Consider the following 25,181-nt stretch of genomic DNA (forward strand, 5'->3'; position numbering starts at 1 on the left):
TGTTGAAATGGCTGGCTTATATTGAGGTGCTTTCCTCCTATCAGAATCGAAGAGACGTGGCGTCTGTGGCAGAAATTTCTAGATGATTACTCCCGCTTTGAGGACTGGCTCAAGTCAGCCGAGAGGACAGCAGCCTACCCGAATTCCTCAGAGGTGTTGTACACAAATGCCAAAGAAGAGCTGAAGAGGTTCGAGGTAAGGGCCCCCCTCCAGCCCGCGGCTCCTGGGAATCAAGCCTCTGGGCAGTTCAGGTGACTCCCTTAAGGGGCCGGCTCCCCCCACCTCTGGCCAGGGCGGCGCAGTCCGCAGCCTGCCGGCAGCTGCTGAGTCCGCTTTGCCGGGCAAGACGCGGCACGCGGTGAACTTGAGAGGCCGTTCTTTAGCATCAGGGCAGGTGAAGCAGGCTCTCCGCCGCCATTTCAGCCTGGGGGGGTAAGCCCTCGAGGCGGGCCGTCTGGGGCCGGGGAGGGGGCGGGCTGGCCCCCCACCGCGTGCCTTGGCACTGACGCGGCCCGTGTGTCGCAGGCCTTCCAGCGGCAGATCCACGAGAGGCTCACGCAGCTGGAGCTCATCAACAAGCAGTACCGGCGGCTGGCCCGGGAGAACCGCACGGACACGGCCAGCAAGCTGAAGCAGATGGTACACGAGGGCAACCAGCGCTGGGACAACCTCCAGAAGCGGGTCACGGCCGTCCTGCGGAGACTCAGAGTAACCTTGTCTACATCACCCGCCTTACTTGTAGCCTTTCGGGGAGAAGCGATGTGCGGTATCGGGCTTAGAGCGAAGCCATGGGTAGACTTCATTTCCGGCCTCAGCTACCTGAACGTTCTCCCAGTCGGCCTTCCCTTTGCTTTAAGCCGAAGCTGCCAGCATTCATGTTTTTTAAAGAGGTTGTTTGCCCAAGAATAGGCTTCTTAGGCGGGGCCTGGTTATGTGAGTTGTGGTAACAAGCGCATCATTTTTCCAGTTCTGGATACCCGGAAGGCCTGCACGTTGGCTCACAGACTGCCCAGAGCCTGGGCCGCTGCCATTACCCGGTGTGGCAAAGGTGCCTCTTTGCCTGGAAAGAGGCCCCGCCTTGCCCATCTGCCCGTTTTTGTGTGTCCCGTTGGTTCTTGCACTGTGAGAGCTGGAGACAGAGCCCCCTCTGTATTGTGGAGCTTGGGGACAGTGATTATCCTCCGAATTTCAGAGCACATTGACCTAACCTCAAAGGTTGGGTTGGATTTTTAAATCTAATAGGCATTCACCTGAGATTTCTGGAATGTGGAAGGCTTGGGGTGTTAACCTTTGTGAGTCTAGTTGCAAACTGACCGGGCCAGTGTGGTCTATGGCTGCAGCAAGTAATTTTAACCCCTGCTTCTGTTCTCAGGGCAGAACATTCTTGAAATCATTCTAAGATGATGAGAATCTGGGCTTTTTTTTTTTTTTTTTTTAACCCTCAAGAAGGAGTGGGCTAGCTTTTCAGACAACCCCCCATGCATTAATTTCCTTATCTCCCATCGATTTGACTGTGACTGGTCATTTGGCACTGAATGCTGTCTGTCTGAGAATCGGCTGCCCATTTCTAAGGGTAACCCAAGAGGCATCCTTATTGGAGGTGATAAATCTGGGTCTTCTTTCTCTGAGGGCACACATTCAGGATTACCTCAGTGAAGGCAAATGGGGCACTAGGCCAGGCTTAACCCTGAGATCCGTACTCTTCCATCTCGAAACTACTAAATCTTTGTGTTAAGCAAAAGCTTCCACAGAAGGCTAACAGGTAAAAACAGCAAGGTGCCTGGCTCGGACTTTGAGGGCGTTCCTCAAAGGGCAGGTTGGGAAAATCACTGACTTGGAGAATTACAGAATTGCTGAAAGGACCCAAAACGTCGCAATCCGTGGTCCCACACCCTCACTTGCCCACAAAGACGCCAAGGCTCAGAGAAGTTGGGGCACTTGTTTGTGATCCCACAGTCAGGAGCAGAGCCCGGGCTCCCAACCCCACACTGGCCCCCTGATGCCCTGTGGGTCTCCTGGGGCACCCTTTCGTCTTGGCCAAAAGTAACCTTGCTGCACTGTCTTCTGCCATCCACCCAAACACCCGGTTCTCTTCCACAGCATTTCACCAACCAGAGGGAAGAATTCGAGGGGACCCGGGAGAGCGTTCTCGTGTGGCTCACGGAGATGGACCTGCAGCTGACCAACGTGGAGCACTTCTCGGAGAGTGACGCCGACGACAAGATGCGCCAGTTGAATGTAAGGCCTGCACCCACGGCCCCTCTCGGGAGAACGCACCTCTGCAGGGGAGAGCCGGCCAAGCACAAACTTCACCTGACACCCTGAGAGCACATTCCAGAATTGTTAAAGCAGCCAGGCTGACCCCACCTGTGTCCCGCAGGGTTGTCACGAGAGAGGATACTGTTCCTTACAGTTGAGGGGCCACTGGCACGAGGCTCTGTATTCTTTGTCATTTATAATCATCCACGGGGTTCCAGACAGAACTTCACAAGGTGCTCTTTCCCCAGCTCTTGAGTCGGGGTGCAACGTGCGGGGTGTGGCAGGAAGAACATATGTATCAAGAGTGGGTTCGTGAACAGATCTCTTCTGCTCTCTCAAATACGTGCATTTCGCTTAAATTTCACTGTAATTCCCTCCTGGGCTTTTAAAAGAAGTTGAAAAATAGAAATTTGCCTTCCTTTTTTTTTTTTTTTTTTAATTTATTTATTTATTTTTTAATGTTTATTTATTTTTGAGACAGAGAGAGACAAAGCATGAACGGGGGAGGGTCAGAGAGAGGGAGACACAGAATCGGAAACAGGCTCCAGGCTCTGAGCTGTCAGCACAGAGACCAACATGGGGCTCGAACTCACGGACCGCGAGATCATGACCTGAACTGAAGTCTGCCACTTAACCGACTGAGCCACCCAGGCGCCCCTTGCCTTCCTCAATATAACAGCACCAATGTGGTGATTATTGGGTCAGCAGGACCAAATGCCCACGGGTGGTTTATTATGAGAAATTTTGTTTCCACTCAGTGTCAGTAAGACAAGTTTTCGCCCTCACACCCAACGGCAGTAGATGTCTGTCCTTGCCAAACTTTTAGAATTATTTTAATTGTAACCGCTTCTCTGCCTTTCGGCTAAGATCAAGTGTAGAATTATTTTAATTGCAAAAGTCAGTGCCCAGAAGGGAGAGGGAAAAAATATGCACAATCGTTTTATTTATTTATTTTTTTCATGTTTATTTTTGAGAGAGAGAGTGCATGCGGGAAAGGGGCAGAGAGAGATTGGGAGACAGAGGATCCGAAGGAGGCGGCGGGCTCTGTGCTGACAGCAGAGGGCCCAGTGCAGGGGTCAAACCCACAACCCACAAGATCATGACCCGAGCCGAAGTCGGACCCTCAACCGACTGAGCCACCCGGGCGTCCCCCTACAGTCATTTTAAATTATCTAAATCTTTATTGTTGCTTTGTTAAAAAATCGATGAAGCTCGCGTCCTGGGTGAAGGAACGAAGTAGACATCGTCTGGATCCTCAGGGAAACTTTCCTTCTTTGAAATCGTCTCTCTCTCCTATTCTGAATAGGGTTTCCAACAGGAAATTACATTAAATACCAACAAGATCGATCAGCTCATCGTGTTCGGGGAGCAGCTGATTCAGAAGAGTGAGCCCCTGGACGCCGTGCTGATCGAGGACGAGCTGGAGGAGCTGCACCGCTACTGCCAGGAGGTCTTCGGCCGCGTCTCGCGGTTCCACCGCCGGCTGACCTCCCGCGCTCCGGTAAGGGGAGCGCACGCTCGTGCGGAGCGCCTCCGGTCCGCGCAAACTTGACGGTTCACCGAATGGGCTCCGCACACTTGACGTCTGGCCAAATTTTTACAGAGCTGGAAGCCTATGTACTGGTCAGCTGTGACGTATTTTATGGTAAAAAGGAGAGCAAAACAGTTCTGTTTCTGCTTTTATTACTCCAGAGTCACACTTAACTTGGGGGCTCCCCTTACCCGATGGAAGGGACGGCATTTCTGAAAGGTTTTGCGCCCCTCAGCTGTTTTCTGTGTGTTCCTCAGCCCAGGGCTCTCCTGACATGTGTCAGCACCCGTAGGATATGCGGATATGTGTTCGGGTTTTGCTTACGGTACTAATTTGGGAATGTGTTGGCCTTTTCCTCTTAGTGTCTGGGAGCCTTAAAAAGTTGTTCGTTTTGAGAGAGAGAGAGAGACTGAGTGTGAGTGGGGGAGGGGCAGAGAGAGAGAGAGAGGGAGACGCAGGCTCCAGGCTCCGAGCTGTCAGCACAGAGCCCAACGTGGGGCTCAGACTCACGAGCTGTGAGATCATGACCTGAGTCAAAGTCGGATGCTCAACCGACTGAGCCACCCAGGTGCCCCAGTGTCGGGAGCTTTTAATATTTGTGCCTTTCTGGTGCCTTCTTCTCACCTTTCAACTTTTTTTTTTAAGTTTATTTATTTATTTTGAAGCAGAGAGAGAGCATGAGCAGGGGGAAAGGCAGCGAGAGAGAGGAAGAGAGAGAACCCCAAGCAGGCCCCACACTGTCAGCACAGAGCCCAACATAGGGCTCGAACGCACAAACCATGAGATCATGACCTGAGCCAAAATCAAGAGTTGGACGCTTAGCCGACTGAGCCACCCGGGCACCCCTGTTCTCACCTGTGAAGTGACAAAAGCACCAGTTTCCCATAGCAACTGTGAAGTTTCCCTTGGCAGAGGGACCTTCTGGGAAGTTGAGGTGGCATTCAGGCCACTATTGAAAGTTCATTGCCTTTGTGTGCCAGAAGCTTTCACGATAACCATATTGAGCAACACAACTGGCCATTTTTTCCTTTTTTGTGTCTCCAACTGGCTAACTTGATGGTTCTTTCTTTATCAGGCATAGCCTTAAAAGTCACCATAGTTTCCTCATTTCTAAATGTAGCAGTTTCTAGGCATTTCTCTTAAACCAAGGCATTACAACATAGGAAGAATAAGGTTCTGCATCCTGAACAATAAGATTGAGGGGTAAGAAAGAAAGAACCTGGTACATACAGTCATGAAGTTGTGAATCTTAGCCAGAATATACTCTTAATGGCCTTACTTTTTTTTTTTTTTATTTAAAATTTTCTGATTCTTGGAGAAACCTGCCATTAACCACTAATAAAATGTTGGCCTCCATTTTCTTCTAGGGAAAGTTGTTTAACTTAGACCATCAAATGTCAGGTTTCTCCTAGGAAAGAGGCTGGGCTTTGCCGAAAATACAGATTCTGGGCCTCACACTAAAGCGTCTAAATTAGAATAATCACAACTAGGCCCTGGGAACCTGATTCTTTTTTCTTTAAAAAAAAATTTTTTTTTTTTTAAGTTTACTTATTTTGAGGGAGAGTGACCAGGGGAGGGGCAGAGGGAGAGAGGGAGAGAGAGAATCCCAAGCAGGCCCCATGCTACCGGTGCAGAGTCTGACACGGGGCTTCATCTCACAAATCGTGAGATCCTGACCTGAGCCCAAATCAAGACTCTGACGCTTAGCCGACTGAACCACCCAGGTGCACCTAACCCGATTCTTTTTTAAAGCGGCCACAGAAATGCGGGCAGGGGCCATTTTCAGGAACTGCCAGACAAGGCAGACTCCCCGTGCACCTCACAGCTGCAAGCCTCTAATGTGGTTCATTCTGAAAACTGGACATCCCCACTTTAGGGCTTGGAAGATGAAAAAGAGGCCTCCGAGAATGAAACGGACATGGAGGACCCCAGAGAGATCCAGGCTGACTCTTGGCGCAAAAGGAGAGAGAGCGAGGAACCCTCTTCCCCTCAGTCCCTTTGTCATCTGGTGCCCCCGGCGCCGGGGCCCGAGCGGTCTGGCTGTGAGACCCCCGTCAGCGTGGACTCCATCCCTCTGGAGTGGGATCACACGGGTGACGTGGGGGGCTCCTCCTCTCACGAAGATGATGAGGAAGGCCCATACTACAGTGCACTGTCAGGTAACAGCCCCTGTTTCCAGAGCCCTTGACATTGACCCACTTGGTTATGTTTTTAGCACTGTGGCAACATGGCCATCTCTGGATGACCCAGAGTCCAGCTCATGGCTGACCCAGACCTCTGTGGCTTCTTGTGTTCTGTCCTGCCCACTTTGACTTCCCTGAGAGTGGCTCATTCCTATGACAGGTGGAATGAAAGGGAAAAAGGAACGAAATTCACCTGGGGACATTAAGGCTATTCTCTGATGGCTCTGGCTATCTGGGAGGCTCATCAGTGAACTTTTCAGTTGAGTTCTTCAGAGTATTGGTAGATTGTCTCCATTCTTTCCATGGACTCCCCCCTCTCCCACAACGGCTTCAAACCGTCAAGAGTAGGCTGAAAAAAATCCTTTCGGTTTTTTAAACCTTTTTAATAAGACAGATCAAAGGTAGTTACTCTTCTCCTCCCAGCTGACAATGTTTCTACTGTTTTAACTTAATACTTGGGCATTCATCTACAGATGCCTGCGGTGAGGAAAATGACATTATTCTTTTTCAGATGTAGAAATCCCTGAAAATCCTGAGGCCTATCTTAAAATGACCACAAAAACTTTGAAAGCGTCTTCTGGTAGGCCCCTGACCGTGCATGTGTCTCAACATGGCAGCCTCCTGTGGCGAACACTGCATCCTAAACCTCGCTCCCATGTCATGTCTGACCTCTGCCTTCTGTGGACACCATGCGCCTTGGTCCTTGTGTCATGGTGTATTTACACTGCCGTACTCACACATACCTGCGTGCTCCTTACAGAACCCCGCCCAGACAGGAGCAGTCTCCATGCTGTCCTTCTCCTGCCCCTCAGGCCTGTGCAGAAGGGAATTCTTCATGGTGTCTTTTAAAACTTTAATCCCCCCCCCCCCCACCCCCCGCCGTCTAACTGAAGTTCTTCGGCATAGACCAAGCTTTCTTCACGGTGGCTTGGTTTGGAACTGCTTCCTTCCTTGCTTACGGTGCTTCCTGGGAAGAGGATGGGTGGGCAGGGGTAAAAGTACTGTTGCATTAGCCACAGGAGAAGAAACCTTCCTTTCCTTGATTTGCGGTTCTAACCTATGTTCCCTGCCCCGTCGCCATGTGCAGTGGTGGGGTAGCGCCACGAGCGGCCCTCTGGCCCCCAGGTCCATCCTGACGTTCACTCTCCCCCACTCCTGAGAGGTCTTCAGTCCTTCTGGCCCTTTGACCTGGCCTCGCTGCCAGTGTCCCCGCCACTAGATGCCCGGCTCCGAAACACCATTCATCTTCAAAAAATCCTGTGTTTGTTGTGCTCCATCGTGAACCCATCTAGTGAAGGCACAGTGCTGCTCAGTTGCATGACTCTCATTTCATTCCCTTCTGGGGCGTACTGACATTTTGCAAATGTGCATGCTTTGCAAGGAAAGCTGCAGAACTCATATTATACTATAACCTGATGCCATGTTACCCATGACCTTTTTTTGTGTAACTAAGTATGAATCCTTTGGTTGGAGAGAATGGACTGTCACTTGCTGTGTTTTGTTTCAGGGAAATCCATTTCTGAGGACCATTCATGGCATGTTCCTGACAGCCCTTCCTGCCCCAAGCATCGCTACAAACAAATGGGAAGTGATAGGAATGTACAAACCATCCCCTCAGATTCCAGCACTCCCTATAAACCAGCCTATGTAAGTCTCGACTGCACTGAGAATATAACCCAAGTGCATTAGTAGTTGAAATTCTTAAGAGAGAGAGAGAGATTGGTGTATGCTGCGTGTGCTCACTTTCAAGGGGGATTTTGAGCTGGTTTTCCCATGGTGACAGTATCTCTGCTGAGCTGTCCATACATCATTAGAACCCTGGCAAAACATATTAGAGTTAAAGACTGGTTTCTGGCCAAGAACGATCTTTGTGTACATGAACATGATGCGGCAGTGATTATTACTGTTGAGTCAGTCATCCGTGCAAGTAATGGAGAAGCAACATACTGGCTTTCCTGAGCTGCTCCCAAACTGTGTTCTGTTTACATTTTGACTGCATATCCTATTCAAAACATCGTGACTTCGTATTCAGGAAGATTTGACCATGTACAGTGGTAGACATAGGTTTGATTCCTAACCCCACCAATAGAGTGCTCTGGGGCCACAGCACTTTGCCTTGCCTCCGTAAGCCTTCCTCACCTGAGGATAAACCTACTTTCCATTAATTGTTGTCTGTGTTGATTTGTAAGAATGTATAAAGAAGGCCCTTAGAAGTGGTCACTGTTACGATTATTACTATTTTGACTACCATATGTGGTTCGTTGTTGTTGTTTATAACAGTGACCATTCCTTCTTCATTATGGTTTCCTCGGGCAGCATGAATCCTTGGTATGCTCTGGCTATGCAGCCGTTGGGGGCCGCCAGCCTAGGATTTAACGTTGGCTCCAGATCAGCCTCAGCACAGAGGACTAGGGAGGAGCGAGTTGAAATTCAAATGTCTCTGTGCACTTTTAATCATCCTCTTCTAGAGAAACCAGAAGCGGCGGTGGGCATCACTGAATTAGTCCGCCAAGTGCCCACCGTGTCTAAGAATGGATAGTGCTAGATAATTGGAGAAGCTTCTGCCGGTATACGATCAGGCCCAAGTCATTTGATAGCGGGCTGCCATGCCCAGTTCAGCAGCTCTTCCTCTTGCTTAGTAAGCAGCTGTCAGTTTTAATCTGCCCCTCTGTGATGCGGAATAAGACCTGACAGTCGTGGGGAGAGGGAGGGACCCCAGCACCTCACCTTTGCTTTGTATCCAGGGCCACATGGTTTGGCCTCCCCAGCATTGATGCTTGTGTTCCTCCCCTGGCCAGTTTCAAAAGCCTCCACCCTTTTCTGTGTGCCTGGAACCAGGCGTGTCACCAGAAATCTGAAGGGCGGGGGGGCGGGGGCGGTATTTTTTTCATTCCACGCAAGTAGGCCATATGGACACAAACCAAAGAAAGCATGGCTTTACTAAAAAGGATACCTTTATTTTTGGAAAGTCCTGAGATAATAGGCCAGTCAGCTCTGCACTAACAGAAGAGTCAATATGTGCAGTGAAAGATAAATGCTCAGTAATGAATGACCCCCGGAGGCAGATTTGTCCTCTGTGTTTCCAATTCTGGGGATAATCTGCCAACCAGCTCCACAGAGTGACGAGGAGGGATGACTAAATTTTGTAAAACACTCTGCAAAAGCGAAAGTGTGCACCCAGTAACAGCCTGGCAGCTCAGCGGTGGTTTTTAGCTTTTTTTTTTGCATGTTTCATTTGAGAAGTGTTAGGAAGCCCCAAATTAGGCTGTTTTATTTCCAATACTGACCTCTCCCCTGCTCCCCCCCACCAGTCTTGGTCTTTACTAAGGCTTTATTTCTGCCGTTAGCTCTGCTATAAATGCACCCAATAAAGAATCTCCATATTAATATTAATAATCATTATATTAAAAATAATTATTAATCGTGTAATATTAATATTAAAAGGAAAGGGGTCCCATATCTTCATTTCCTACCTGTTCCTATGAACCAAGATACTCTTCATACAGCCTTTGAAATTTATAAGTGGTAACATAAAAATCGGTTCATTCTAGGTAAAGCTGCTGCTATCCCCAGGCACTGACGGTGGCAAAGAAGGTGCCAGAGCCTTGAATGGCAGCTCACAGCAGGAAGACGAGGGACTTGCTGCCCTCACTGGGCAGCAGTCAGGTACAGATAAATTAGGCCGTTGTTAGGACAGGTCAAGGCTATATTTTGGGTCAGCTGAGCATTTAATTTAAGTCATTGCTCAACAGAACATTAATTAAGAATTGACCAACTGTAATCCACCAAAACGGCTAAACTTAGTCTACGGCAGCCATTGTTATTTTCGAATCAGCTGACTTGTAGGGCACCTCACTGGCTCAGTGAGTAGAACATGCGATTCTTGATCTTGGGGTTGTGAGTTTGAGCCCCACGTTGGGTGTGAAGATTACTTAAAAAAATAAAGTTTTAGGGGCGCCTGGGTGGCGCAGTCGGTTAAGCGTCCGACTTCAGCCAGGTCACGATCTCGCGGTCCGTGAGTTCGAGCCCCGCGTCGGGCTCTGGGCTGATGGCTCAGAGCCTGGAGCCTGCTTCCGATTCTGTGTCTCCCTCTCTCTCTGCCCCTCCCCCGTTCATGCTCTGTCTCTCTCTGTCCCAAAAATAAATAAACGTTGAAAAAAAAAATTTTTTTTTAAATAAAAAAATAAAAAAATAAAAAATAAAGTTTTAAAGCAAAAACAGAATCAGCTGACTTGTATTTACAAATTCCTAGGCTTTTTACTTGCAAAACTATTCTTTTTTTTTTTTTTTTTTTTTAATGTTTATTTTTGAGAGAGAGACACCAAGACAGAGTGTGAGCGGGGTTGGGGCAGAGAGGTAGACACAGAATCCAAAGTAGGCTCCAGGCTCGGAGCTGTCAGCACAGAGCCTGACACAGGGCTCGAGCCCACAAACTACAAGGTCATGACCTGAGCCGAAGTTGGATGCTGATGCTCAACCGACTGAGCCACCCAGGTGTCCTTCAAAACTATTCTTTAAATATTGACCATTGAGGGGGGTTATGGGAAGGGGGATGGGCTAAATGGGTAAGGGGCATTAAGGAGTCTACTGCTGAAATCACTGTTTCAGTATATGCTAACTAATTTGAATGTAAATTTTAAAAAAGAAAATTAAAAAAGAAAAATATTGACCAATGAGCCTCATATGAAGTGCATATTTTAATGTCACTTGTATATAAAGATCAGACAGGAAGATGATGTCCAAAGAGCAGTCAGGTGGCTCCTCTTGAGACCAGTTCAATGATTATAAAAGTAATTATTCTACTAAGCCAAAAGTCGAACTGATAGAATTGACCCGATCATTCATGAACCAGAAGAGAAAGTGCCGGAAAACAGCATAAACTAAACTGCTGAACATTGGACTGCAGTACATGTTGGCACCATGTTGGGTCTCATAGCCCGTTCCGTACCTCATCCCAGCCTTTGTGGGAGGGTGGTGGCACCGGCCTTGAACCACAGCAAGGGGACGGCGAGGACTCCTGAAGCCAAGCCTCCTGCAAGGAGCATCCCCTTCAGGTTTTGCCATCCTGACCCTGGACTAGCTGGAGACCGGGAAATCTGTTGGGGCTACTGCTTCTTTTTACTGCGACTTTTTATTCCAGGCGCCTTTGACAGATGGGAGCTGATTCAAGCACAAGAACTTCACAATCAACTCAGGATGAAACAAAACTTGCAACAGCTCAATTCCAAGATCAGCGACATCACCACTTGGCTGAAAAAAACGGAAGCAGAGCTGGAAATGTTAAAGATGGCAGAACCTCCCTCTGATATCCACGAAATGGAGCTCAGAGTGAAGCAGCTCAAGGTGAGGGGGAGGTGTGGAGGGAAGAGGGATCCAGAACGTGCATGTGGATGCTCGCTGTGCAGGACCAGCAGGTTACACCTGTCAGCGGTGTAGGTGGCAGGCTGCAAGCAGGTGTAGTGCTCAGTCTGTCCCGTTCCACTACTGTAACGGGCAAGGACGCAGATGTAGGTTTTTGTTTCCATGCAGAAGATCATCTGCACATGATCCCAAAGCCCCCAGCGGTGCTGGGGAGGTGCATCTCAGATCCCCTGTGCTGGAAAGATCTGACTTCAGAGACCCCTCTAGACTCATAAGGAGGTGCTAGTGGGCACCACCAGGCAGCTGAAAAACGCCCTTCCAAACTGTGCAATCCAGGCTGGTGGGGGAGCATTGAGAATGGGGGCGGGGGGAAGATCAGCTCACCTGCTGATGAATTCTGTGGCCTGATGTAGCTACTCTGTTACCCAGTTAGAATTTGTCACCCACATAGTCGGCCGTTGCCCCACTAGAACTAGCCAGGGAGCGGGGAGAGGCAATTGGAGCCCTGTGCTTTGGCCGGGGGGGAGGGGGGGCCTGAGCCTGAGCTCCTAAGACAACCCAGGGCAGGGGTTTAGGGTACCCAGGCAGTCTTCACATGGGTATTAGTATTTTACTTTGTGCATCACTATATCTGGGTTAACTATTCACCCTAAGTAATAATACTTCTGTGATATCGAGGGATTCATGCAGGTTAACTACATGTACTTTATCTGAAAGACTTCTAATGTGGTCCAGAAATAAGCCAACCAGGACTCGGCAGGGTCTACTCATGCCTGTGGCTGAGTCGACCAGCCAGGAGCCGGGCCTCTACTCTCAGCCTGGCCAGCCAAGGTCACTGACCTTGTGAGGCAGCTCCTCACCTGATACCGCCCAGCCAGTTGAAAGCAAGTTGGCTCTTGCTTCTGCCGCCACAGCTCAGAGAAGCCTTTGGCAGATCCGTTCCCTGCTGAGGTTCAAATGAACCCCACATCGCTATTTTCAGAATGCCTGACCCAGTCTTTTCCCTCTGCGGTAGGAAATACTAAAAGCCTTTGACACCTACAAGGCTCTAGTGGTCTCCGTCAACATGAGCAGTGAGGAATTTCTGCAGACTGAGAGCGCGGAGTCCAAAGAGCTCCAAGGTCGCGTCGGCCAGCTGGCGCTGCACTGGGACGCGGCACAGGGCGCGGTGGAGAGCTGGAGAGCGGGCTTACGGAGGGCTCTCATGCAGTGCCAGGTACGCCGGCCCCCAGGCCCAGCCCACATGAGTGGGAGAGGCAGATATTTTTATCCTAGTCAGGATGCTTTGGCACACAAACACGGCTTGTGTTAGGAAACATGTGCTTTATCGTTTTGTTTCCAAGAGGCTCAGCTGCTGTCCCGCCCTGTGTCTCCTGCTCTGCTGCCCCGGCCCATTCTTAGCATAAGGGTTCCAGCGAACATTCCAGTAGGTCAGAAATGCCGCCCCACACTGCCCCATCTCTGTCCTTTTGCCAGGAGGACCGTATGTATAGCAGGGCGATTAAGAGACCTGGCTCAGAACAAGGAGTGGTTTAACCCAACCCTAGAGCTTTAGTAGCTGTGCGACTCTGAGCAAATCACTGTGCCGGCTAGACCTCTGTTTTCTCATCTGAAAAATGGGAATCATGTTAGTCCTTACCTCACAAGGTAATCTTAGCCCAGCCCTCCGCACATGGTAAATGCTCATCCTGTGTGAGCTCTGACCCCATCTCTGGGAACGCGAGCCCCACCAGCAAGACCCCGTGCCCATGTGTCCCTGGGCCACGGCCTGTCCTGTTGGGGTGTCTCCCTTTGCAGCTGAATCCAGATTTGTGGAGTCGTTTGTGTGGTCTTTCTGTGTCATAGCAGGTGTGGCGTTGTGAAGCCCGGCCTTTCTGCTAGCACTCGTCAGTCGACATGCATCACGCCTCCTGGGACTGTGCCACCTGCATCCTCTTTGTGGCTTTCCCTTTTCCTTGTTTGGGGGCCCTGGCATTTAGTTTAAATCTGGCCCTTTTATTCATCGGATAAAGACCAGAGCAAATACTGTGAAGGCCCAACACATCAAGCTGCTTCTCAGCACACCTGCCCTCAGAGAAAGGGCAATACTGTGACGTGTTGTGTGTGTGTGTGTGTTTAAAGGACTTCCACCAGTTGAGTCAAGATCTGCTACTGTGGTTAGCGAGTGCTGAGAGCCGGAGGCAGAAGGCTCGTGTCACGGACCCAGAGGCAGACCCCCAGGTGCTCCTGGAGTGTCAGGAAGAACTGATGGTAAGTTTCCTCCTAAGGGGTCCTGCACTGCCGCTGGCCCCTGGCAGGTGAGGACTCAGGGAGCTGCCCCTCGTGTTTCTTAGAACAATGCCAGCGTGATGTTTTGCTCTCGTGTTCCAGTTGGTATCAACTACTAAGCATCCCTTTGTAGTAGTTCTGAAGCAGGATGGCTTACAGAGATGAAGGGCCAGGGCTAAAAGCAGGAAGTCCTTAAGACTCTCGGGAACGGGGGACGTAGGGGTTTAGCAATATCCTGAGAAACATAAGGCCGTTTGATTAGAAGTATTTTCTCCTTTGTGAATATCAGGACTCCCTGGGGGAAAATATGCTCAATTACTCCACAGACACAATGAGCTATATGAGTTTTCTAAATCTGCTATTGAAAAGTCTTATTTCTTGAAGGGCAGTTGTGTTTTCGTGTATTTATTTCACTAACCAGGTGACTTTCTTAGCCATAAGTTTGTAGGTGATTCAGTTATAAACAGTTTAAAGTACCGGTCATTATTTTAAAAGCTTTTTTTTTCAATGTTTGCTTAAAGAGAGAGGGAGAGAGAGAATCCCAAGCAGGTTCTGCACCATCAGTGCAGAGCCCAATGCAGGGCTCAGTCCCACGAACCATGAGATCACGACCTGAGCTGAAAGCAAGAGTTGGACACTCACCTGTCTGAGCCACCCAGGTGCCCCTTAAAAAACATGTTTATAGGGGTACCTGGGTGGCTCAGTCAGTTGAGCGTCTGACTTCAGCTCAGGTCATGATCCCATGGGGTTTGTGGGATCAAACCCCACATCAGGCTCTGTGCTGACAGCTCAGAGCCTGGAGCCTGCTTTGGCTTCTCTCTCTCCCTTTCTGCCCCTCCCCCACTCACATTCTGTCTCTCTCAAAAATAAACATTAAAAATTTTCTTAATAAAAATAAAAAAAAATTTTATGCTAAAATCTTTGTAAAGCCCCACTCTCAAGAAGAGTGCCGTCCAGTAAACTTTCTGCAGTGAAGAAGATGTTCTATATCTGCACTGTCCAGTCCGATAGCTACTAGCCACAGGTGGCTGTTGAGCACTTGAAACGTGGCTATTGTGGCTGAGACTGAATTGTAATTTTAAATCGCCACATGTTGTGTAGTGGCTACCAAAAGGGACAGCAAGCAAGGTAATCAACCACACAGGCTGATTCACCAGACACATGCCTCTATTCCTATAAAGTATGCTTAAGCTGCTGTTTCTCAACTTACCCAATTTAGATTTTTTCCTTGACTTTGCTACTGCGGTGGACAAAGGTCTAGTCTTCCCCTCACTTCTTCCAACTCCTCCAGCCTCAAGTTGTCTTCAGAATGAGAAGGAGTGGAAAATAGGGGCAGGGTGTCACCTACTTGCTGCCCAAATGATGCCAGACTTGCAGACACACCCAGGTACATAGCTAGTAGAATGTTCTGGAGTTGACCACCACCCATCGTCCATCCCGGAACTGTCCTGGCACTAAGCAAGCGCTATCTGGCCACAGTAAGCAGCGGCTATTTTTATTTGTATTTCACACATTTTATTTTTAGCAACTGAAAAAGGAGCTCGTGGAACGTGAACCTCAAGTAAACACCTTACAAGAGCTTTCAAACAGCCTTCTTATTAAGGGGCATGGCGAAGACTACATTGAGGCTGAAGAGAAGGTACATGTTATTGAGAAGAAACTCAAACAGTTACTTGAGCAAGTGTCCCAAGACTTAATGTCCTTGCAGGGCAGCCAGGTGAGTCCACTTGTGGCTTTTAAATACGTGTGGTATCAGATGCCAACAGGAAAGCAGAATGGCCGGCCTCGCTGTGGGGCACAGGCTATAAGCACGTGGTCCGAGTGGCGCCTCGAGTCCCGCCCCTTCTACCTGGGCGGCCTTAAAAAGTTACACCAGCTCTTTGACACGGTTCTGTCCTTTACAAGAGGGAGACAACAATATGGTACCTACCTGTTCGTATGGCTGGCGTGTGAAAAACCAGTCTGACCCCTCTAGCATTTCTGTCTTTCCTTCATGCGGAGTAGACTTGAGAGTACTCCTTCACCGTCCAGGGCGCTCTCTGCTGCCCACTCTCTCATTTTTCTACTTTCTTGTCTTTAAAATGTGATCCAACTCAGAACGAATCGATAGCCATACCATGGCTTCACCAGACTTGAGGGAGGCCCACCCCTCCATTCTAGAGTGACATTTCTACCTGTACAGCCAAGGCTGTAGTGTGTTGATGGCCACATGATCCTTCAGCACATCTGGCAAGCTGTCAACCCTTGATGCAGCTAAACTCGGTCTCCCCCCATGTGTGCTATGGGTTTTTAATGCTGTGCTTGGCCTTGCCTTGTTTACATTCCTTTCTGACTGGAGAAGTCTGTGTTAAAGGGCTCTCTCTTCCAGAAAGATTTGAGCTGGGGGAGGGGTGAGCAGAGCAGTGAAACTGCATGAAGCACGTTTTGCGCTCTTGAGATTACTCAGAACCTCTGTTTCCCTGAACTGAACCCTTGGGGTGTGGATTTCAGAACCCAGACCCATCTCTGCCCAGCTTGGACGAGGTAGACTCTGGAGACGAGCCTCCAGCTGCATCCACACCAGCTCCCCAAGCCAAGGTGAGAGCCCCTTTCTGCCCCGAGAAGCACGCTGGTTATTTTTCGAAGTTACTGAGATGACAGGAACTGGAGACTCCACCCCCCAGTAGGCTGTGAAAGATGGGAGCCCTTCTAGTGTTGTTGAAGGGGCTTCCTGATCTCTCCCCATTAACAACAGATCAACAAACTGGACCGCGAAGCTCTTGTTACTTTAACCCAATGATTTCTTACCTCCTGGAGTATAATGTCAAATGTATTTGTCTGGTTTCAAAAGCTTGGCAGAAAGATGAGCTAAGGAAGGTGTATAATTTAAGAAGGAAGGAGGTTTTATCATGGACAGGACTAACCAGTCTTCACTTACTAACTGGGTTGTTTCTATCCAGCAGTTTGGAGCAGAGAGGATGACGAAAGACCAGAACAAGGCGGACAGCAGGTAGGGGGATGCAGTCACAGAAATGAGTCCTCTGTTCCACACACACACACACACACGCACACACACACACACCTCACCAGTCTTGCCAATGCCACACTCCAGGTGTTTGTAAGAACCCAGTTGACTTGTTTTCTTCAGTCTGGAAAGGGGCTGGGCTGCTCTTCCAGGACTGACCCTCAGTCGTGGGCACCCACTTTCACGTCAGGCCCCGGATGTCTCACCTAACGCAGGCAGGGGTCAGGTAGCTCGAGGGGGTGCGGCGTCCGGAACCTCCTGCTCACCCCTTCACCTGGTCTGTTGGCAGGGTGCCCGGCCCCGGCAGCTCGCGGCCACGGCGCTCCTTCCTGGCGCGGGTGATCAGGGCGGCGCTGCCCCTGCAGCTGCTCCTGCTGCTGCTGCTGCTCCTGGCCTGCCTGCTGCCCTCCTCGGAAGAGGACTACAGCTGCACGCAGGCCAACAACTTCGCCAGGTCCTTCTATCCCATGCTGAGGTACACCAACGGGCCGCCCCCCACCTAGACGCCCCGCCTGGCCTGCGGCACCTCACCACCGCCTGGCTTCGCGGGTGCCTGACCTGGCCCCTGCCCCATCAGGGGCGGCCGGGCTGGGATCTCGCCGCGGACACCGCCCTCCAGGCTGGCCGGAGAGGGCTTCCGAATGACATTCTGCCCTGGGGGCAGGGAGCCGGGCAGCGGGCGCCCCAGGCAGTTTGACAAAGCTCATTGATGGGTCTGGGATCTCTGGAAACTGCAGCTGCCTGAAGAGCCGAGCTCTCCGCGAATTCCGATTTGAAAAACGACATTATTAAAATGTACCTACTCTGCTCAACGAACAGTAGCGTTCACCCCACGTTACCGAAACACGCTAGCGGATTCCACCTTAGAAATGGTTCAGAAACTCACGTGCACCCTTAGCTGGTTGACTGAAACAATCATATTTAAGAGATTTAGAATTAATTTTACTCCAATCAGCTAGCAATCTTGAGCTACAGGTTATAAACCAAAATGTTCTGTTCTGTACTTAGGTCTGCTCTTTTATATTGCTTTAAATTTTTAAAGAAATTATATTGCATGGATGTGGTTATTTGTGCATATTTTTTAACAATGCTGGATCTGTATGAATAATGTAAACTTTGATTTTTTTAAAAGAATCAGATTTTAGCTTGACCTTTTGACTAATGTACAGTAAATGCCAAACTACTTGATAGGGATGTTTTTGTAAGTTAATTTTATAAGACTTTCACATTTAAAGTGATGCTTCAGGTTTTGTTTAGCTGTTTGGCCACGGGGGGGAGGGAGGTTGTTACAGAAACTTGAAGCTATTTGTGGTATGTACAATTCAAATGTTTCTCATTAAAACAACCATACAAATACCCATACTTTTGTTGCACTGGATTATATTACAAGTGTTATGTATAACCTTCTATAGAACAAAAATTATTTCTAAAATATTTGCTGGGGGGAGGGTGCACCTGGGTGGCTCAGTCGGTTAAGCGTCTGATTTCAGCTCAGGTCATGATCTCAGGGTTTGTGGGTTCAAGCCCCACATAGGGCTCTCTGCTGCCAGCCTAGAGCCTGCTTTAGATCCTCTGTCCCCCTCTTCTGCCTCTCCCCACCTTGTTCTCTCAAAGTAAACTTTTATTTTTGAGAAAGAGAGCGGGAGGGGGAGGGGCAGAGAGAGGGGGAAACACAGAATCCAAAGTAGGCTCCAGGCTCTAAGCTGTGGTGGGGGAGTCCCCTCCGTAAGGAATGTGGTAAAAAAACAAACCCTCAAGATAAGGGAAGGCAACCTGGCTGCGTGCATACGTGACATCCCTCATGACCCTGTAACATGAGACCATCCAATCAGACTGTATGTCTATACATTACCCATATATGGGAGACAAGCAGAAAATGCATAAAAGGCTACACCACCCGGGCGTCCGGGCTCACTTTTCGGTACGAACCCAACTGAGCCCGTGCTAGCACAAATAAAGTTGCTTCCTGGAAAGAAAAGCCGCGGTGTTAGGGCTCTCTGTACAAGAAACCTGCTACACTGTCAGCACAGAGCCGGAAGCGGGGCTCAAACACACAAACCGGGAGATCATGACCTGAGGCAAAGTCAGACGCTTAACCGACTGAGCCACCCAGGTGCCCCAATAAATAAACTTTTAAAAAATATACATTTGGGGGATTTATTGGTTTTAATTCCAAGCCTTTATATTATTTAACTTTGTACAGAATAACTTGTGAGATCTAAACTCCCACAACCTGCATATGTAGAAATTACCCAGTGTGTGTCCCCCTAGTGCTGTAGGGAGTAATGAGGGCAGCATGGTGGGGAAGGTGGGTACAAAGGAAAGGATCATTTCACCCAGATTTTTCTATTCCCAGCTCTCTCCAAAGCGAACAGATTTTAAATGTTACAGGGATTAGAAGTCGCTAAACCAGTTCCTGGGTTAACTGTTCCTAACCTGCAGCTCTTGACACACGGGAGACACCACTGACCTAATGGTCACCTCGGTCAGTGCCCTCTCTCCTTCTCTGCCGAGCACAGACCTCAGGGGAAGCCAAGGATGCTTATCTGTGGGTGAAGCCCAGACTCTCAGCGCCAGTGGCCCCTTCTGCAGGTGAGACATCCCCAGGACATGTGCAGTTCCCGAGCCGCTTAAGTTAAGGGACCACTTGGAAGAGAACCGGTCTCCACTTTAACAATTGATGAAAGTGTTTGATAGGGAGAAATGGGCACTTCAAAAAAATTTTTTTTTTTTAAGAAGGCTTCATGCTCAGTGCAGAGCCCAGTGTAGGGCTTGACCCTGAGATCAAGACCTGAGCTAAGATCAAGAGTCAGGCACCTAACCAACTGAGCCACCCACGTGCCCCACTGTACTTTTTTTTTTTTTTAACTGCCAAGTCTTTTGATGCTTTAAAATAATTCATTTCTTTTCATGGATTATAAAAATTCCAGAGGGACATTTAAGGGAAAAATGATACCCAAACTTTTTCTCTAAGCCACTGAGTTGGTTAGAAGGAGGTCCTTGCTCCAGTTTTGCAGAATCTTGACCTCCTTCTCTTCCAGTCCAAAGGAGGTGATGGTTCTATAAACCTTTGACCCTGGAGCAAGTCAAAGTTCCAGTGAAAGAAAAGCGTCTGCATTTTAAAGCCTAATTGTACACATCCATTCTCAAAATAACGGTCTTTGAGTCTTGAGTCTATATGTCAGGCAAACCAGGACTCTTACGTGGATGAGCTGCATTTTATTTGAACACACAGTGCCTGTGGTCATAAATCACCAGGGTGAGATTAGTTGACCAAAGATTAAATTGCTGCCATTTAAAAAGTCTTTGACAGGGGCGCCTGGGCAGCATAGTCAAGTGTCCAATCTCGTGGTTCGAACCCCACGTTGGGCTCTGTGCTGACAGCTCAGAACCTGGAGCCTGCTTCAGATTCTGTGTCTCCCTCTCTCTCAGCCCCTCCCCCACTAGCACTCCCGTCTCTCTCAAACATTAAAAAAAAAATTTTTTTTTTAAGTCTTTGACAGCTTAAGACAGATTCTAACCCTCCTGAAATTGTAGGCAAGCATTTTTTGCTTATGTACCTTTTTCTGGGAAGACTGTCCATGGTTTTCATCAAATTCTTAAAGGGTGCTGCAAACCTAAAATAGAATAGAATTCAGATATGGGAACACAGACTAATTAAGCCTAATTATTGAAAGTTCTTATATTCCCAACAAATACATTTTTAAAGCCAAAATTATGAAAAACACTTTATTTAGCTTATGTCACATTAAACTTCTTTCCATAAACATTAAGGGGACACAGCAGAGGGGAAAAGCAGTCGTGGGAAGAATGGAAAGCAGACCTCAAAACTTGCTGTCACACAACATTCATTTGTAAAAAGGCCCAAATGTACAAGGCTGCTTAATGGTACAAAGCATTCACCTGAAAAAATGACAAGCTATAGCCAGCCAACAGGCTCTGAGGTACACAGGACCACCAGATGACAAAGCCACAGCACCAAGAGTCCGGGCAGTTAGACACCCAGCGCAGAAGAACAAACGTGCGGAGACCGTGCTAATAGGAGCTGCTCAGGACCAGCGTTCACAAGCCTTCGCCCTTCCCATGAAGGCCTCACAAGTGGATAGGATCCTTGGAACTCCAAAAATAAAAGAAAGGGGGGGAAAGAAGGATCCTTGACTCCAAAGCAACAAAAAGGGTTATAAGAAGATTGCATATCGCAGAGACAGTACACATCTTCGAGCTGTCACTGGAGCCGAAATTCCAGCAACTTTGAGAGCTACAAAGAATACACGGCATGTGTTTCACACGATTGTATACCAAACTCCACGGGGAAGCATCAGTAAGTACCTAAAAGGTGTGAGAATTTTACAGGGGTAAATTTCCAAGGAACCCCGTATTCCACTCCAGTGTATCTGGGGAAAGCAATAGCAGATAGAAGGTGACAGGAATACCACCCACTGGCTTAGGAGCCCAGGGTGAGGAAACACTAGAACTCTTCATTTTCTGTTCCACCTGTATAAAGTTTTCTGCAGGCCCCATCTAAGCCAAAAAGGTAGGAGGACCTAAAGATACAACAGAGGGCAACCGTAACTTTTTTCTTTTTTTTTTTTTTTTGAGAGAGCGGGCACAAGAGCAAGGGGCAGGAAGAGAGAGGAGAGAGAGAATCCCATAAAGACAGAGAGAGAGAGAAGTGGGACACGAGCTCCCGAACTGTGAGATCATGACCTGAGCTGAAGTCAGATACTCATGACTGAGCCACCCAGGTGCCCAGAGGCAACCCTAACTCTAATGTGTGTTACACACTGAGATTCACGTCAAGCAGCAGGAGCAATGCTGGCCAGGCAGGCAGAAGACTTCCATTCCTGTCCAACTTTTGCCGTAAGTAGTTTTATGACTTTGAGCAGGTCAGCTTACCCCTCTGGGCTTTAATTTTACGTGTGGATAAAAGATGAGACTCAACCTCTGTGTCAAGTTTGCAAGCTGTCACTGTGCCTACAGGGTATTGCAGAAATTGGGAAGGCCCCACTTAAACCAGAGCAGCCATGCGTGTCAGATCGCAATTGATGAATGGATTCCGCAGTCTAAAAATATTTCTTGGGGCGCCTGGGTGGCTCAGTCGGTTGAGCGTCCGACTTCAGCTCAGGTCATGATCTCACGGTCCGTGAGTTCAAGCCCCGCGTCGGGTTCTGTGCCGACAGCTCGGAGCCTGGAGCCTGTTTCAGATTCTGTGTCTCCCTCTCTCTGACCCTCCCCCATTCATGCTCTGTCTCTCTCTGTCTCAAAAATAAATAAACGTTAAAAAATTTTAAAAAAATCATATCATTTAAAAAAATAAAATAAAATAAAAATATTTCTTTAGTGTTTTGGGGTTTTTTTTTGGTGTGTGTGTTGTTTTGTTTTTAACTAAACTGCATGATTACTTTAAGCTTTGGAACTTTACTTGTGTTTAGCTCTGTCACTAACTGCCCTGTGTGACCTTGAACAAGTTTTCTTGTACCCTCTGTTTTCCAGAGCCAGAAAATTAGGATAACGGTAATTATTATAAAGAGTAAATGCAGAAGTATGAGGCATGGAGAACTGTGGCACACAGTAAGTGTTCCACAAGTGTTATTTTTAGGTACTAAATGATGTATTTTTATCATTTCCTTCACGTAACCTTTATTATGTTTTCTAAAAGGCTTTCAGCAGCTTAAAGAAATGGGTCAAATCTTACTCAATAAAAAACATTTTGTTTCAAAACAGACCTATATACTGAAGGTGCACCTTGAATTTGAAAAAGTGTCCCTATATGCAAGCTCCTTAGCTGATTTAAATAAAAACCAAACTTTTCACATGCTAGAATATTCTAGATTTGCTTCAACCTAGCTTACTTATATGATTATATAAGTCACTCTGCCAAGAACTGGTAACTCATGTCTTTTTACTGAACTCTAGAATAATTGCCTTCTAGCTGAGTCGGCAGGTGAAATAATCCAGATAAAGATTGTCTCACTGCAGAACTTTTGATTTGCCTTGTTTTGTTTTTAATACAGTTGAGACCCCCTAGATTTGTTATTAGACTGACAATCTTCCATTCCCACCTCAAGTGTTTAAGAAAAATCTCCTCAAAATGATGTTAGGGTCGAATCCTCTATAATGGTCCCAGTAGACAGTATGAATGTGACAGGCCTGAGGCCACACAGAGGGGACGGGGGAGGGGTGGGGGACACAGGACAACGTGTGCACACTCACTGTGCAGCCCCAGGCTCGCCCACACCGTCCTCTCTAGGAATTGCCAGTTCCCTCCCGGGATTCCGAGTGAATGCTCTCTTCTAACGTTCCCTGTGTTAAGAATATTCCATGTTAATTATTTCATTAACATTTGCCGTATGATTCTGTATGAGACACTCGTGTTTTTGGAATTAAGCCCAAATCTCATTCGTCTCCCACAAATAAGCTTCTTACGTTAAACAATAACTTGCAGATCAAAATGGAAGAAAAGAATCTTGCCACACGAGTGTGAGGCAAAGCTAAGATCATTTTTCCATAATACATAAAGTGTAGCTGGGTGGGGTTTTTTTCCCCTTCCGATACTCAAGTTAATTCCTGTTTACATTTATCAGGTCCTATTTCCCCGAGTTAATTCCTTTTGAAAACTGATCTTGGAAACAACAAAATCCTGGCTTAGCTATGGCAGAATTTAAAGTTGTCTATAGATCACTTTGAGGGGTATGGATACCCCCCCAAAAAAGACATTTAAAAGAAAGCACTATTAAAGAAAAATGATTCATCTTTAAAATGGATACTGAGAGTTTACCAAAAACATAAAAACTGCACACTGGTGTCATCTTTAGAGGACACGTTTGGAGCAGATGGGCACAGAGATTCGAAACACTCCATCTGCAGTGGGGGAAAGGGCCCTAAAATATTCTAAACAAAATGAAGAACCCTTTTCAACTATACGCCACGTCATCTCAACTGCCTACTTGGCCCAGATCCCAGTTCTAAGAGACAGCCTTGCACGAAGGAGGCCCCCCCCCCCAGGCTAGACTAACCTGTACCAGCAGCACATCCCCCCCGAATGGCAACCTGAGCCAAGAAGAAATTACCAACGTGTTACATCCCCCTCGTGGCTGAATCTAAATGCAGTGAAGCAAGCAGCCTCAAGGAGCATGCGGGAATAATGAGGGGCTGCGTAGTGGGCGCTGGAAGGGTTTACTCAAGCACATGCACCCTCCGGGCAAGCACAGGGTTTGGCACGGAAAGGTGCTTAGACACCTGGGACAAATCTGGTTTCTACCTTGGGCAGCAAAATCCAACCTAAAAAATGTCACTGCATGCTCCTGTGGCAGTGGCTGGGACCTCATTCTGTTTTGTTTTGTTTTTGAACCTGGTAGTCTCTTTTGTAAGTACAATTAAGAACATTTCATCAGCAGGGGCACCTGGGTGGCTCAGTCAGTTAAGCGTCTGACTTCAGCTCAAGTCATGATCTCACAGTGTCGTGAGGTCCAGCCCTGCATCGGGCTCTGTGCGACAGTGCGCAGCCTGCTTCAGATCCTCTGTCTCTCTCGCTCTCTGCCCCTCCTCAGCTTGCGCGCATGCGCTCTTTCTCTCTCGCATGCGCACACATAAACAAACATGAAAAGAGAGAGAGAGAGAGAGAGAGAGAGAGAGAGAACTTCATCAGCAAATACTTGTTCAAGACTGCCTCCTTTGCCTCCCACTTCGGTTTCCCCAACCTGCTATCTTCTGTTCAATGTGCAGGGTTCTAGGCTGCCCAGAAAGAAAGAAAATTGACCTTCTGGATGACACTGGTTCCCCAGTTCCTGTAAAAGGCAGTCCATGTGATCTATACCAAATCTCACCTAGGCTGCAACACTGAGCCACTAGGAATAATTTCAGGCCACCTTAGACTACAGACAATGGCGTGTTCTCTAGGTCTGTGTCCACGTGTTTCTGAAACGGCTCTGCTCAACTTTCAGTAAAACTGCACCAAAATTAAGAATTATCCAAGGACTCCCTGGCAGAAACCAACCTTTACAACATTGAATTTAATTTTCCTAATGACTTAGTAAATACAGAGTGTGCTAGCAAAGTAAACCTATTTTCGAAAAGAGAATGAGTTTAATCTCCTCTCACAAGGTAATTTTTTAAAACATCATCAAAAAAATCATACATGATTATTTAACTGCTCACTTTCAAGGTACAGATGTAACTCATTTTACGCATTCACCATGTTCCTGAAGGTTTCCATTATGAAAAAGTGAGTTAAAATTGTAATTTCAGAGGTGCTTTATCACCTCGTCCTATTTATGTTCCACTTGAAATAGGAACTAATAGTTTACGAAGTTCCCCCCCACACACTCACCATAGAAGTGTTCTGATAAGAAACCAGTTCAAAAGAGCCGTAGGATGTAAAAGAATTCTTGCTATAAATATCCCTAAATATATATATATATATATATATATATATATATATATATTTTTTTTTTTTTTTTTTTTTTTTTTTTTAAGTAGAGTTTGCAGACCAGGGTTGTTCAGGTGGTAATGCTCACCAAATCTACACTGTGGCCATGAACCCGACATACCGGTGTGTCTGTAGCCATTCATCTTT

The 25,181-nt window shown here is 47.7% G+C and overlaps 2 protein-coding genes across 17 annotated transcripts in view; one reads left to right on the plus strand and one right to left on the minus strand.

Annotated features, from left to right (window-relative positions):
- SYNE2 (spectrin repeat containing nuclear envelope protein 2) overlaps positions 1-17,968 on the plus strand; it is a 345,027-nt gene extending 327,059 nt beyond the window's left edge. For 11 of the 16 annotated variants that reach the window (XM_045060037.1, XM_045060042.1, XM_045060038.1 and 8 more), the window contains 15 exons: positions 45-195; positions 526-708; positions 2,101-2,238; positions 3,566-3,760; positions 5,667-5,949; positions 6,485-6,553; positions 7,481-7,620; positions 9,525-9,639; positions 11,114-11,316; positions 12,350-12,550; positions 13,456-13,584; positions 15,128-15,319; positions 16,093-16,179; positions 16,542-16,591; positions 16,896-17,968. In XM_045060037.1, the coding sequence (XP_044915972.1) occupies positions 45-195; positions 526-708; positions 2,101-2,238; positions 3,566-3,760; positions 5,667-5,949; positions 6,485-6,553; positions 7,481-7,620; positions 9,525-9,639; positions 11,114-11,316; positions 12,350-12,550; positions 13,456-13,584; positions 15,128-15,319; positions 16,093-16,179; positions 16,542-16,591; positions 16,896-17,109 (2,350 nt within the window). In that variant the 3' untranslated portion in view covers positions 17,110-17,968. The remainder of the gene's footprint in view (positions 1-44; positions 196-525; positions 709-2,100; positions 2,239-3,565; positions 3,761-5,666; positions 5,950-6,484; positions 6,554-7,480; positions 7,621-9,524; positions 9,640-11,113; positions 11,317-12,349; positions 12,551-13,455; positions 13,585-15,127; positions 15,320-16,092; positions 16,180-16,541; positions 16,592-16,895) is intronic. The other 5 variants (XM_045060046.1, XM_045060047.1, XM_045060041.1 and 2 more) reach the window with 5 other exon arrangements.
- A 4,000-nt stretch (positions 17,969-21,968) lies between these two features.
- Positions 21,969-25,181, minus strand: part of ESR2 (estrogen receptor 2) — a 73,028-nt gene continuing 69,815 nt past the window's right edge. Inside the window, exon 10 of the mRNA XM_045060053.1 lies at positions 21,969-22,909. The gene's annotated coding sequence lies outside the window, so the exon portion shown is untranslated. The remainder of the gene's footprint in view (positions 22,910-25,181) is intronic.

Source organism: Felis catus, chromosome B3 (assembly GCF_018350175.1).
Source record: "Felis catus isolate Fca126 chromosome B3, F.catus_Fca126_mat1.0, whole genome shotgun sequence".
NCBI classification, from domain to species: Eukaryota; Metazoa; Chordata; class Mammalia; order Carnivora; family Felidae; genus Felis; species Felis catus.